At 35.3% G+C, this 14,587-nt stretch overlaps 1 protein-coding gene across 5 annotated transcripts in view; it reads right to left on the reverse strand.

Annotated features, from left to right (window-relative positions):
* The window catches only part of RAB3GAP1 (RAB3 GTPase activating protein catalytic subunit 1), a 137,316-nt gene that overhangs the window by 25,904 nt on the left and 96,825 nt on the right, over nucleotides 1–14,587 (reverse strand). For all 5 annotated transcript variants that reach the window (XR_014830584.1, XM_085001389.1, XM_085001390.1 and 2 more), the window contains exons 12-17: nucleotides 11,660–11,752; nucleotides 11,075–11,244; nucleotides 8,475–8,564; nucleotides 6,463–6,635; nucleotides 4,936–4,990; nucleotides 4,315–4,686 (exon numbers count right to left, since the gene is read on the reverse strand). Coding sequence is in view for 4 of the 5 variants with exons in the window: in XM_085001389.1 (XP_084857515.1) it covers nucleotides 4,315–4,686; nucleotides 4,936–4,990; nucleotides 6,463–6,635; nucleotides 8,475–8,564; nucleotides 11,075–11,244; nucleotides 11,660–11,752 (953 nt within the window). In the remaining variant the exon portion in view is untranslated. The remainder of the gene's footprint in view (nucleotides 1–4,314; nucleotides 4,687–4,935; nucleotides 4,991–6,462; nucleotides 6,636–8,474; nucleotides 8,565–11,074; nucleotides 11,245–11,659; nucleotides 11,753–14,587) is intronic.

The raw sequence follows: 14,587 nt of genomic DNA on the forward strand, positions 1-14,587 counted from the left end.
TCTAATTCAGTAGAGTATGAATTAAAATTCCAGCAGGATTATTCTGTATGTGGCAACTGATAAGCAGAATCTCAAATTTACATAAAAATGCAAGAACAGACAAGATAATCTCAAAGAACAAGTTATAACATTTATACTATAAGATGGGAAGACTTACAAAGCTATAGTAATAAGGACAGTACATTATTGGCACAAGGATAGACAAAGAAACTTATAGAACAAAATAAATGGTCCAAAAAGAGGAGTTCCCTTTGTGGTTCAGTGGAAACGAATCCAACTAGGAACCATGAGGTTGCGGGTTCGATCCCTGACCTCACTCAGTGGCGTTGCTGTGAGCTGTGGTGTAGGTCACAGATGTGGCTTGAATCTGGCATTGCTGAGCCTGTGGTGTAAGGCTGGCAGCTATAGCTCTAATTTGACCCCTAGCCTGGGAACCTCCATGTGCCATGGGTGTAGCCCTAAAAAGACTGAAGACAAAAAAAAAAATTAGTCCAGAAAGAGAGCAACACACATACAGCACCTGATTTACAACAAAGATGTCCTTGCCACTCTGTAGGAAAAGGCAGGTCTTTTGAACAATGGTGTTAGAACACAACTGTATATCCTTACAGAAAAAAGAGAATCTTAATTTATTCCTCATACCAGTCAATGTGAGGTGGACCACAAACAAATACAACAGGTAAAAAAATAAAACTTCCAGAAAAAAACATGAACGAATACCACCAGGACCATGAGTAGTTAAAGATTTCCTAATGGGAGACAAAAGCACTATCTACATAAGAAAAACATTGGTAGATCAGACTTTATTAAAATTAAGAACATCTATTCAACAAAATGCATCATTAAGAAAGTGAACGGGCCAGCCACAGGTTAGGAGAAATTATTTATGGACTCATATTCCAGAAACAGATGAAGAATTCCTATAAACCAATAAGAAAAGACAACTAACTTGAGAAAAAGTCGGCAAAGGTCTTCACCAAGAAAATATCCAAATGGGCAATAAATATATGAAAATGTGTTCAGTGTCATTATTCATCAGGGAAATGTTAAAACATGAGAAACTACTACATACCCACCAGAAAGGCAAAAATTAAAATGCTTAAAATAATCAAATGTAAAAAGAAGAGTTAACAGAGTTGGCTTCAGACTACTCAGAAAGGTCTGTTTGCAAAGCTGGCCCTTGGCTGGCTTCTGGGAACTCAGATATTGGCAAAGTCTCACCATACTCAGCACTGATAAAAATGGTGCACTGTGCTTAAACTATCTGTGCAAACAATATGGTTCATGCTGAACACCTGTTTTCCTTCTAGGATTTTGGCACATGCTATGCAGAAGGTGCCATGTGATCAGTCTCTAATAAAAACCTGAGCACTGAGCCTCTGACAAGTTTCCCTGGTAGACAACATTTCACATGTGTGGTCATTTCACAGGTGTGGTCATGTGCTGGTGTTAAGTGCATCCTGTGTGGCTATTCTGCAAGGAGACTCTTGGAAGCTTGTGCTTGACATCTTTTGAACTTTGTCCCACATGCCATCTCTTTTTGCTGATTTTGCTTTATATCCTTCGGCTATATTAAATTATGGCTGTGAGCAAAACTATATGTTGAGTCCTAAGCGTAGTCCTAGCAAATCATCAAATCTGGGAGTGGTACTTGGATTCCTAAGACATCAAATGTAAGAGATTATGTGGAATAAACTACAATTATTATGTATTGTTGGATGGAAGGTAAACTAAAATAAGTTCAACCACTTGGGAGACTGTTTAGCAATATTTGCTAAAGCTAAAACACATTTCTACACATGGCCCAACAATTCTACTCTTAGGAATATATCCAAAAGAAAATGAGTGTCTATGTTCACCAAAAGACATTTATAAGAATGTTCATGTATTTATAACAGCTCAAACTTTAAACAACTCAAATTCCATCAATAGGTAAATGGATAAGCAATATAAAAATTGAGTGGCATGTTCATTTAACAGAATACTATAAAGTAATAAAACATGCACAAATACTGACTCACACAATGACATGGATGGATTTCCACAGCTGGTAGTTAAATACAAAAGCACAACATAGGGGCACATAATTCCATTTATATACAAAAGAGTAAGCAAATTATAATTCCATTTATGAAATTTAAAAACTGATAAAACTAACATATGGTGACTAAAGTGAGAAAAAGAGTTACCTGGAGGGGAGTACTAGGGTATGGTATCCAACACATCTGGCTATTTAAATATAAATAAATTAAATAAAAAATTCAGTTCTTCAGTTGCATAAGCCATATTTCATGCACTCAGCTACACATACAAAATGGCTATAGTACTGGAGAGCAGAAATAGAAAATATATTATGCCCATCTTCACAGAAAAGTTCTAGGATTATGGGAATTTTCTGTATCTTGATTTGAGCGGTAGTTACATGTTTTTAAATATGAAAAAAACTCACCAAGCAGCATATTTAAGATTGTGCACTTCAGTTATTATTTTATAACTCAATAAACAAATAATTTTTAAATAACTAGGAGAAAACATACACAATGTATATAACAGAGGATTTACATCTAAAATATGGACTCATATAAATCAATAAGAACAGGACAGGGAGTTCCCGTTGTGACGCAGTGGTTAACGAATCCGACTAGGAACCATGAGGTTGCGGGTTCAGTCCCTGCCCTTGCTCAGTGGGTTAATGATCCGGTGTTGCCGTGAGCTGTGGTGTAGGTCGCAGACGCAGCTCGGATCCCGCGTTGCTGTGGCTCTGGCGTAGGCTGGCAGCTATAGCTCCAATTAGACCCCCAGCCTGGGAACCTCCATATGCTATGGGAGCGGCCCAAGAAATGGCAAAAAGACAAAAAAAAAAAAAAAAAAAAGAACAGGACAGCAACCTAAAAGAAAAATAGAACCTAATTCATAGGAAAAGATGGCCATAAACATATTAAAAGTTGCTTAGGTTCATCAAAAATCAGGGAAATACAGTCTAGAACATTGAGATAGTAGTTTTGCCAATCTTATTGGCAAAATTTTTATGACTGGTAATGTCAACTTTTTATTTAAAAATTAAATATGAATATAAGTACCATGAATGGCAAGAACCTTACTCTGTAGTTTGCTATTAAAAATCCCAAGACTGAAGTTCGCTGGTGGCTCAGTGAGTTAAGCATTCAGCATTGCCAATGCTGTGGCATGGGTTTGATCCCGGGTCTGGGAATTTCTGCATGCTGCAAAAACAAACAACAACAACAACAAAACCCCAAGACATAGGACTGGTTGGCATATATTAGGCACTCAATATATTACTGTGGAAGGAAGAAAGTCAGAAAGGAAAGTTAGGGAGAGAGTGATACTGTCTCACTCCTATATTCATCAATGACGGCATAAGGTAGGTCATTCCCCTTCTGAAGGGGAATTTTAAAGCTTATACATCTGTTTACCTAGAAATTCCATTTTTACTTCCTCCTTAGAGAAACACTCATATGTAAACATATAAGAAAAACTACAAGAATATGTACTGTAGTACTGCAATAGCATTAAGCTGCAAACTACATATAGTGTGCATTAAAAGGTGAATAGTTAAATAAGCTATGGCTCATCTATCTCATGGAATATTATGCAGCAATTCAAAAGAGATAAAGAAGATCTACATGTAGGGACATGGAAAGATCTTCCAGATATATTAGGTTAAAAATCTACACATCATTGCACACATTAAATCAGCAAAATTATGTATCATATGTAAATACAAATGTACATCAATGCATAGAAACAGGCATTTATAAACCAAATCAATAATAGTGGTTACTTCCAGGGATGAGAGTTAGAATTAACTGGTGGTAGCTTTCACTTTTTCTGGATTTAATTTTTCACAATAAAATGTATTCTATGCAAAACAAACAAAAAAACGACAAAAACTACTGCTCTTCCTTAGGTTTTGAGTTGCTGCTATTCTACCTTCCTAACAAATTCAAACAACTATTAGAACAGATAAAAACTAACTATATAATTAAAGGACTTTTACTTTTGTTCTTCCCCTCAATATTTTTGGATTTTGTTTTCTAAACATCTGAGTACCACTAAGTTTAAGAACTAAAAGGTCTTCTTATACATGATGAGCTACTATGTACTGAAACTTCAAAACATTTCTCAGTTCCAGAAATGGTAGACCTAGAGCCCCAACGGTTTATTTAAATTTCAAATTTATAGATCTCCAAACACAGATTGTTTAAAGAAGTGCCCATCCTCAAAGCAATCACCTCCACTAGGATAAAATTATATCAACAACAACAAACCTTAAAGAACCAGTCCATGCCTTACCTGGGTCACTGGAATGTAGAGAGGTTCTCCATTATGTAGCAGTCTAAGTTTCCCATGCTGATAGAGTCGTCCTTCTGGCTTTAAACTTGCCATCTCCTTAGGTCCTCCTTTCTTGCCACCCTCTTGTCCATTTCCCTTAAGTTCTTCAGTATCACTTAGGCATTCAAAAAATTCTTCTTCACTGTCACTCCAAGAATCCCATGATTTTCCCACTTCTCCCTTTTCCTTATCCATATCTTTAAGATTGTCTGGGCCCAGCTGGTCTCCGGCTTTTCCAGCATCCCCTGAATATGTGTTAGTCACGTTATCTGAAGGACTTGTCTTTCTCCCCTCATCACGTGCCTTCTTTCTTTCAATACAACAATTTAACATCTTAAGAAAACAGAAATAACATTTATATTTGAATTAATTACAGTAAAATAAAAATATATTCACTGCTTGAATATTTAACTTTCATTCTCCACCCTTTCCCTGGACCTTATTGACCGTGAATGACAGTGACTTTATATAACCTACAGCAGCACAAAGAGAATAGCCTATAATCCATTATTACATTTAATACTAGAATATGCTTGATTGAACCAAGACCACATTTATATACTGTCACTAGGCAATCTTTACCTGTAATTTCTGATGAAGTAAGCAACATCTTAGATCTGGGGGTCCACTTGCTAATCTATTGAATAAAGTAGTGGGAAAAGAAACTTATTAAAATTCCGTCAGATATTCATATTATTTATACTACCATACATTGATAAGAAATCAACACTATGTTTGTATGGGTAAGGTAACTGAGATGGAGCAAATTTTTTTTTTTTTTGTCTTTTAGTCTTTTTCTTTTTTTAGGGCCACACCTGCGGCACATGGAGGTTCCCAGGCTAGGGGTCTAATTGGAGCTGTAGCTGCCGGCCTACGCCAGAGCCACAGCAACGTCAGATCTGAGCTGCATCTGCGACCTACACCACAGCTCAAGGCAACGCCAGATCCTTAACCCACTGAGCAAGGCCAGCGATCGAACCTGCAACCTCATGGTTCCTAGTCAGATTCGTTTCCACTGTGCCATGACAGGCACTACGAGATGGAGAAATACAATTAAAAGATCAATTTAACTCTATCCTCCTAGTCCATAATTCACCAACATCAATTATAACAGACATTTCAAAACACAACAGCAAACTAATGATAGCTTTCAAGCTTACAGAAACTTGACATTTTTGAAAAGGCCTCTAAATCCAGCCTAGTAGGTTGCTAACATGCAGTATTTTACATCAAACTAAAGAGATATACTATATTTTCAGTTCTCAATCATTACAGTGGATCCTCAATATAAAAATCATTGATCTCCACCTCTCATTTGCTAAAGGGACTGCCTCTAATCTAAATCACTAGGTTCCTAGGAACCAGAGAGAACCTAGCTAAGCAGAAGCTGACAAATGACCTAAGAGTAAACATTTTTGGATCAATCACCATTTTATATTACTCAAATCATGATTCTCCTTAGTTTGGGTAACAAGGGTAAACAAGCAATAATCTATGCAACATATATGCTAGTTAAACTCTTTAAATGAAATGTCAACATAAATTATAAGTAATGTCTAATATCTGAACTTAAAAACTAAAGATATTTTCACTTCAATGATAAAAACATATGTTCACTACAGAAGATTTAGAAAATACACAAATGTATAAAGTACAAAATAAATATATAATTTCACACTCAGGAAAACTACTGTTAACATTTGGTTGTATTTCCTTCCAATTATTTTTCCATATATATATATCTATTCTGTGTATTTTTCAACACTCTCTATTAGCACAACTGAAAGCACTCTGTACAGCTAACCCTATCTTCTACTTCACTACAAATATTATGATCATTTTTCTATGTTATTAGAGGTTCATAGAAAAAAACCTTTCCATTGTAGAAATATATCATAATTTGTCCAACCATTCTTTAATGTTTAATACTTAGGTTAACTTTTTTTCCTATTGTAAATTTGCAGCAGTGAACACCCCTGAACATAAATCGTGTCCTAACTTTCTTACCACTTCATCAGGGCAAGTTTCCTGGGACAGGAGAGTTAATGGGTCAAAAGTCAAATTTTGCCAATGAAAATACTCTCTACAACTGGAAATTGAAATTATTACCCTGGAATCAGAAAGTTGTTTTCCCATCTGAAACGCATTTCAAGAACAAATTCCTGCCAGAGATGTGCCACTCCTTTTAGTCCTCCGTGGTAGAAATTGATCATACAAAGACATAACGCCAATTTGTACGTTAAACTATCAGATGGTGCAGATTTGAACTGATTGTAGAGATTCTAAATTTAACAAAATAGAAACAAAGCAAAACTTTTTAACAACATAGTTACATGCATAATCAAAAACTGTGTGGGTATGTATTTAAAAACTAAAATTAGTCTATTCTACCCAAACTAGCTTTTATCAAATGTCTAATACATTACTGACTAAATTGTTCTTAGGCAGCTCTATATTTTCAAGATTTCTACAAGGATCAAAAAGTGAGGCTACAGTTTAGTAAGGTTAAAGTTACAGCTTTCAATTTTGTCTGTGGAATCCTTAAAATATACTCCAAATTTCATGTGTAGTTAAACAAATCTTTTAATTACCAATGAGTACACAACTTGTCAAAATCAAAAACATATATAATAAAATCAGAACTGTATAAACTGAAAATGTAAAGCCTCTGCTTTCCTTCTTACTTCATGAAATCACTTCTGGGCAGTAATCACTGTTAACAATTTGATAAATCTGTCCACTGGTCATGTATTGTTTCTTCTTTTTTTTTTTAATGGCTGCACCTGAGACATATGGAAGCTCCCAGGGTAGGGGTCGAACTGGAGCCAGAGCTGCAGCCACAGCCACTGCAACACTGATCAGAGCCGCATCTACAACTTACCCCACAGGTTGCAGTAATGCCAGATCCTTAACCCACTGAGTAAGGCCAGAGACTGAACCCACATCCTCATGAAGACAACACTGCATCCTTAACCTGCTTAGCCACAATGGGTACTCCCTCTATACCTATTATTTAAACTCTCAATTCTCAAAGACTTGAAAATTTATCAATGACTTGAAAAAAAAAAGAAAATTTTACTTCATCTTATACATTATTTCATTAAAGAATTTTCCACTCTCTGCCCAGTTTTGAAATACCCAAAATAAACTGTTGCAAAACATAAATTTGATGCTTTCGTGAAAAGTCTAAAATGAAGGAAATCTCATAACCAGATACAGTATATTTGGTTGTTTTTTTGTTTGTTTCCAGAAAAGTTCTTGCTATCCAAATTATGTATCCATGCCTAATGTTCTATAGTAGGTCATTGTCTGAATGGGGGTCATAAACTTCATTCAAGTTTTCCTAAGGTGATTTTTTAAAAAAAAGATTCTTATTTCACAGTGGTCCAAAGAAAGCTTTACAGGGACTACTAGAAAATTTTTCATGTTTTCCTTATCCAAGTCTTTGATAAATTGAGAAATGACAGGGTTTTCTTTTGGGTTTTTTTTTTGCTTTTTTGGGCCACACTTGAGGCACATGGAAATTCCCAGGCTAAGGGTCAAATCAGAGCTAGAGCTACCAGCCTATGCCACAGCCACAGCAATGTGGGATCTGCGCCACGTCTGCAAACTTCACCCCAGCTCACAGCAATGCTGGATCCCTGACCCACTGAGCAAGGCCAGGGATTGAACCTCATGGATGCTAGTTGGATTCACTTCTACTGCAACACGATGGAACTCCCAGAAATGAGAGTTTAAATGATAGGTGTAGAGACACATTACACTGTTTATAAAAGTCATGTTGTAAAGTAGATTTCATGTCTGTTGCTAGAAATATAGCAAAACTCCTAGAAATTCAATGTCTTTTTTTTTTTGCTTTTTTGGGGCTGCATCCACAGCATAATAGAAGTACCCAGGCTAGGGTTGAACGGGAGCTACAGCTGCTGGCCACAGCCAAATGGGATCCAAGCCATGTCTGTGACCTATACCACAGCTCAGGCAACACCGGATCCTTAACCCACTGAGTGAGGTCAGGGATCAAACCTGCATCCTCATGGATACTAGTCAGGTTTGTAACCCACTGAACCACAACAGGAACTCCTTTGATGAATTTTAAATATTTTTAATATTGATTAACTTACATATTCTTCACTTTCTGATGAAGGATTATTGTTATCTGTTGAAGAAGTCCCATCTAGTGGTTTCTCAGAAGTAGCATCAGGGAATAAAAACTTATGGACAAAAAAGAAAATAATCACATTTTTCAATCAAATTTCCTATTTTGTTGATTTTTCCAACTTAACATAAGAATATATAGAGTTTCAGTGACTAGTTAGTTTTCTTAAATGTAAGCACCTGCTTCTGTGAACTAAACACAATATAGAATCAAAATCTCTTCACTATGATTTCAGGCTCATCCAAGGTTATTAGGTCTTTTTAAAGTTTTATTATTAAAAAGATAAAAAAACAAAGAAAAATTTTAAAAACATATATTCATGAGCTCACAGGGATATATTAAAGGTTTTCATATGTGAAATGCAAAAGTATGGCATTAAAGACATATTTTTTTTAATCTAGAAGATATTTATTCTGTATTTTTTATACTAGTAGAAAATTGAAAGCAAACAAAACCATACTCAAACGTCTAACAAGAGGGAAATGGTGATATATTTTGAAAAACTATAAATGGAATACTAGTCAGATATTAAACTTTTTTAAGTGGATAGGAGAATTATTATCACTAATGATGCTTATAATACAATTTTAGTTGAAAAAAGTCAGATGCAGGAGATGAGAGAATAGTGAAAGTTAAAATGTGGAATTGACGGATTTTGCTTTGGAGCCAGACATTTCTACTTGCTAGCTATGACCTTGATCTTCAATACCTCTGTTGTATAATTGAGTTGATATTATTTACCTCATAGTGTTACTATTCTTAATTCTTAATTCTTTTTTAAATTGAAATATAGTTGACTTACAATGTTGTGTTAGTTTTAGGTGTATGGCACAGTGATTCAGATATATACACACACACACACACATATATAATTTTTCTGATTCTTTTCCATTACAGGTTATTACAAAATATTAAGTAGAGTTCCCTGTGCTATACAATAGGTCCTTGTTGGTTATCTATTTTATATATAGTAGTGTGTATATGTTAATCCCAAACTCTTAATTTATCCTTCTCCCCACCTTTCCCTTTTGGTAAGCATAAGTTTGATTTCTATGTCTGTGCGCCTATCTCTGTATTGTAAATAAGTTCATTTTTATCTTTTTTTTTTTTTAGATTATACATATATATGATATTTGTAAAGACCCACAATTTTATCTTAGGAGATACCCATAGAGAATGCAAAGCAGTCTAAACCTGTAACAACCAGTGTCTTTTTTCCACATGGTTTCTGTTAACATGTGTGAGTGTACATATGTGTGTGTGTGAGAGAGAGAGAGAGAATGTGTGCGGCATATGGAGGTTCCCAGGCTAGGGGTCTAATCAGAGCTGTAGCCACCAGCCTATGCCAGAGCCATAGCAACTCGGGATCCAAGCTGCATCTGCGACCTATACCACAGCTCACGGCAACATCGGATCCTTAACCCACTGAGCGAAGCCAGGGATCGAACCCGCAAACTTATGGTTCCTAGTTGGATTCATTAACCACTGAACCACAATGGGAAGTCCATGAACAGACTTTATTAAATGAGAGAAGCTACCATGTGCCAACTCCCAACTAGGAAATTTACAAACAGTACACTAGTCTCATACCAATGTGTAAGCTATATATTACTGCCCACGTCTTAGGAATACACAAACCAAAACTCTGGTTAAAAGTCTTATTCAGTTAAACAGCAGGGTTAAGATTAACATCAAGTTTTTAAGCCTTATATTCTTTTCATTGCAATAGTCTTGAAGGTTTTTCCCAAGAATATCTTAATGCACAAATTGCTAGAAGTATAACTATAATTATACTAAGAATAGTTATCGTTTAGCAAAAGCCTATCATACGCCTGTGTAATATAAGGTCCTTTAATCCTCACAACAATCTCACAGGGTTTTATTAGACGCATTTTTAAATGAGGAAACTGAACTTAAATGGCTTCTTCAAAGCTGTACAGGAAGACAGGATTAAACCCCAGTGTGTAAGGCTCCTAGGCAGGGCCCATTCCACCACATTGTACCTAGGAGACATGCTAGGCCCTTCTAGTACTCGCTAGAAAGCTTTCCCTGGACTGCTGTGAAACAAAGTTTTCAAAAATACCATTCTGATCCTATCCACCTTCTGCTTAAAATGGCATTAAACAGTAAGATAAAGTCCAGTGCTTCAGCATGGCAGGGTATGTGCTACTCGACAGCATCATCCCTGGCCACTCTCTAGGAAGTACCCTACAATGTACCAAACTGTTCAACACACTCTGCAATTCCTCTGCTTCTAAAGCCTTCTTCTCTTTAAGACTTAGCTCAAGTGTCCCTCTTTATGAAGCCTTCCCTGATTGCTAGAGCTAAGAGACAGATGGACCTCTGCTGTGTTCTCATAGCCCTTTTGCCAGAATTCTCACATGCAACACAGTCTTATAACTATTGTTTACTTTTCTCCTCCTACTATAATAGCGGTGACTCAGAATGTGGAGACTTTTACTCATTTTATATCCTCAATCCAGTGCCTGCCACATAGGTGGGACTGAACATATAATGAATAAACGAATGTGCATATAAACATATAAAGACATTACAGTTGGTTACCAAGAGAATGGTATTGAGAACATCATTATTTAGTGGTGATTCTTCTACACCTCTGTGTTTTCGTATTTTCTTCTTCGCAGTGTGTACCATGTTTGAAACTGATAATTTATGAATTGGAACCGGTGCAGGCTCTGTCAACTTTGACAAAGCATGAGATATATCAGCAATTTCTAGAAAAAGAATAGAAATGAATATAAATTATATCACTAACCTTAGCAGGTTAAAATGATGAGCAAATCAATCACTGGATATTTTAGTCACTCTTCCCAGTAGTGTCAAATAGTCTCAGAATTATAAAATTTTAATAGACACATTCAGCTCTATTTGGATGCATGACTGAGGAAGATGTAACAAAATTTCCACCCAGGGAACTTCAAAAATAAACCTCTAAAACCCTGTTTTTCAAAATATCTTACATTTTCAGTGGGAAGAACTTATTAATCACAATGTTTTAAACTCAGGGTATAGCCTGGAGAAAATAGTAGCTTCCCAACATAATTCAAATGAGAAATAGAGAAAAGTTGCCAGAAAATATGCCAAAGAGACATTTGAAATTAACTTTTTAAAAAGAAAAAAGTAGGTCACCTCTCCCTTCTTCCTCAAATGTGGATCGTCCAAGAATCTCATCAGTTGACTCCTTTCGACGGCAAATTTTAAAAAATTCAGTGACAAAATCACCTGCATATAAAAATTATTACTCATTTTTGAAACTTAACTGAAAGAAAACAGTCCTATAAATAAAAGTACATGTCTTTTCACAAAAGCTATTAACTAAGATATACTAGAAAAAGAATCATTCAGTTTTTCAACCCAAGACGAAAATTAATCCTATTTCAAACGTAGCCTTGCTCTTACTTTCTCTCCATGTCCCAGGATATTAAAATCGTTTTTCCCCTAGATACTCATGTTGCAACAGAACAAAGGGTGGGGAAAAAAATGTAATTGTAATGTATAAATGTAAGGATAACTTGATCCCCTTGCTGTACAGTGGGAAAATAAAATAAAAAAAATAGTTTTTTCTTAGAATTCCTTCTAGAATGAAAGGAAAAAGGATCTAATAAAGATTAAGGACTTACTAATTTGCCTGAATAACACAAATAGTATCTATTCACATTAAGGTGTATTGTTAACAAGACTATTTCTCTCATATATTCATATATATATATGCCTTTTTTCCCTATATTAAAATAGTTTTTTCCCAAGATATTAAAATAGTTTTTCCTTAGAATTCTTTCTAGAATGAAAGGAAAAAGGACCTAATAAAGATTAAGGACTTACTAATTTGCCTAAATAACACAAATAGTATCTATTCACATTAAGGTGTATTGTTAACAAGAATATTTCTCTCATATATATATATCCTTTTTTTCCCCAGATGTCACCCTACTATAATTCTGAATCCATTAAATAAGTAAAAATTAAAAATAATTTCTAATGATACATTTCTACAGGATTAAAAAATCATGTAGGATGAGGTTCTTTCAGCTTCAATTATTTTAATGGTATGCTACATGTTATTATCATAAGAATGGGGGAAGTTTCATAACCTCTGAGGAGCTTCTATGAGATATGTTTGCATAAAGAAATTAAAGTTTAACAAGAACCGTAAGTACCAAAATTATTAGACAATACAATATACTAATTACATCAAAGTTTTAGAACTCACCAACTAGCTCTGAATAAACCTAGAACATTTTATAGAGCTCTTCATCAAAGTTGGAAAATACTATACTCTAAGTCATATAAACTATATGACTATAACTTATGATATATGACCATATAATCCTATAATTTAGTTATATAAACACATAAAATTAAAGAAGTAGGGTGAGGAGTTCCCGTTGTGGCTCAGTGGTTAACGAATCCGACTAGGAACCATGAGGTTGCGGGTTTGATCCCTGGCCTTGCCATGAGCTGTGGTGTACGCTGCAGATGAGGCTTGGATCCTATGTTGCTGTGGCTGTGGTGTAGGCCAGCAGCTGCAGCTCTGATTCGACCCATGGCCTGGGAACCTCCATATGCCACAGAAGCCGCCCAAGAAATAGCAAAAAGACAAAAAATAAAGAAAGAAAGAAAGAAGTAGGGTGAGATTATGGAACAGTAACTTAAAATAAGAATCCTTTCAGGAGTTGTCATCAAGGCTCAATGATAACAAGCCCAACTAGTATCCATGAGGATGAAGATTTGATCCCTGGCCTTACTTAGTGAGTTAAAGATTTAGCATTGCCATGAGCTATGGAGTAGGTTCCAGATGCAGCTCGGATCCCACATTGCTATGGTGTAGGCTAGAAGCAGCATCTGTGATTCAACCCCTATCCCAAGAACTTCCATATGCCACAGATGTAGCCCTGGGGGAAAAAAAAAAAAGAGTATTTTCAATTCTAAGGTCCTCTATAATTATTAGAAAAGTCAGTGGCTAAGAAATAATAAAGGAACTAAGAAACAATGTAGTGAGTAAATAATTTAGTAAATCAATGATTAAACAACAGAAACTATTTATTAAGTATTTACCATATATATATGTACATAATCTCATTTGATCCTTTCAATAACACTATGAAGTATGTACTATTGTTTTCTCCATGTTACCAACACTTAAAGAGATTATGAAACTTGCTCAGACTGGTGTATCTAAGATTGGAAACAAGGTCTATTTAATTCTAAAACTCTTGGTATTAACCCTCTACTCTCTCCCTATACCCCAAGACAAATATACCAATGGCAGGAATTTTACCTTATATACCTCTTCATATTCACTATTACGTAGTTAGCCCAAATGGCAAGGGCTAATTAGCATTTAATGAACAGTATGTGATGAATGATAAAGAGCCCAAGAAAATAATGCCTTAGAGAAATGCACCAATACTGTTAACCAATAAATATTTAGTAACTCCATCCATTTAACAGTAATTTATCAGGTTGTATCAATTAAAGGTGGCATGAATGAACAAAAATGGAGAAAATACTTTCTTGTGCACTAAATAAAAGAGATAAAAGACGGATAGAGTAGACGGGTTCAGAAGACTTTATGAAAGAGACATTATCTACAAAAATGGGAAGGGAAAGATAATTCCAGGCATGGGATATAATAACATGGTGAATAGCAACCGATATTTTTCAAAGTATTCTCATTTACATTATTTCACTTGATTCTTCAAATATACCTATGAATGTTTAAGATTATTTACACATCTTTTCCTCTATGAGAAAACAGATCTGCAAATGTAGTACAACTCTACGGAAGGACTCAGATAAGATCTTCGAATTCAGTGATCTTCCCATCACAGAGCATAGGTGCAGAGGGAAGGGAAAAGACAAAAAGGGTGCAACTAACTAGAATGGAAGATGCAGAGTACTCCACAGAAGGAAAAAAAGGACTGACATAAAAGCATTAGGAGAATACAACTAGATCATGGGAAAATATAAGAGAATTTTGAGATATAGACTGGTTAAAACTAAAGGACAAGAAAGTCTGCTGGGACTATTTAAGAGTAAATGGAAGGATTCACTGCT

This window comes from Sus scrofa, chromosome 15 (genome assembly GCF_054392235.1).
Source record: "Sus scrofa isolate SSC_HxYL_T2T_F1_AM1 chromosome 15, Sscrofa_HxYL_maternal_Yorkshire_Landrace_v2.0, whole genome shotgun sequence".
NCBI classification, from domain to species: domain Eukaryota; kingdom Metazoa; phylum Chordata; class Mammalia; order Artiodactyla; family Suidae; genus Sus; species Sus scrofa.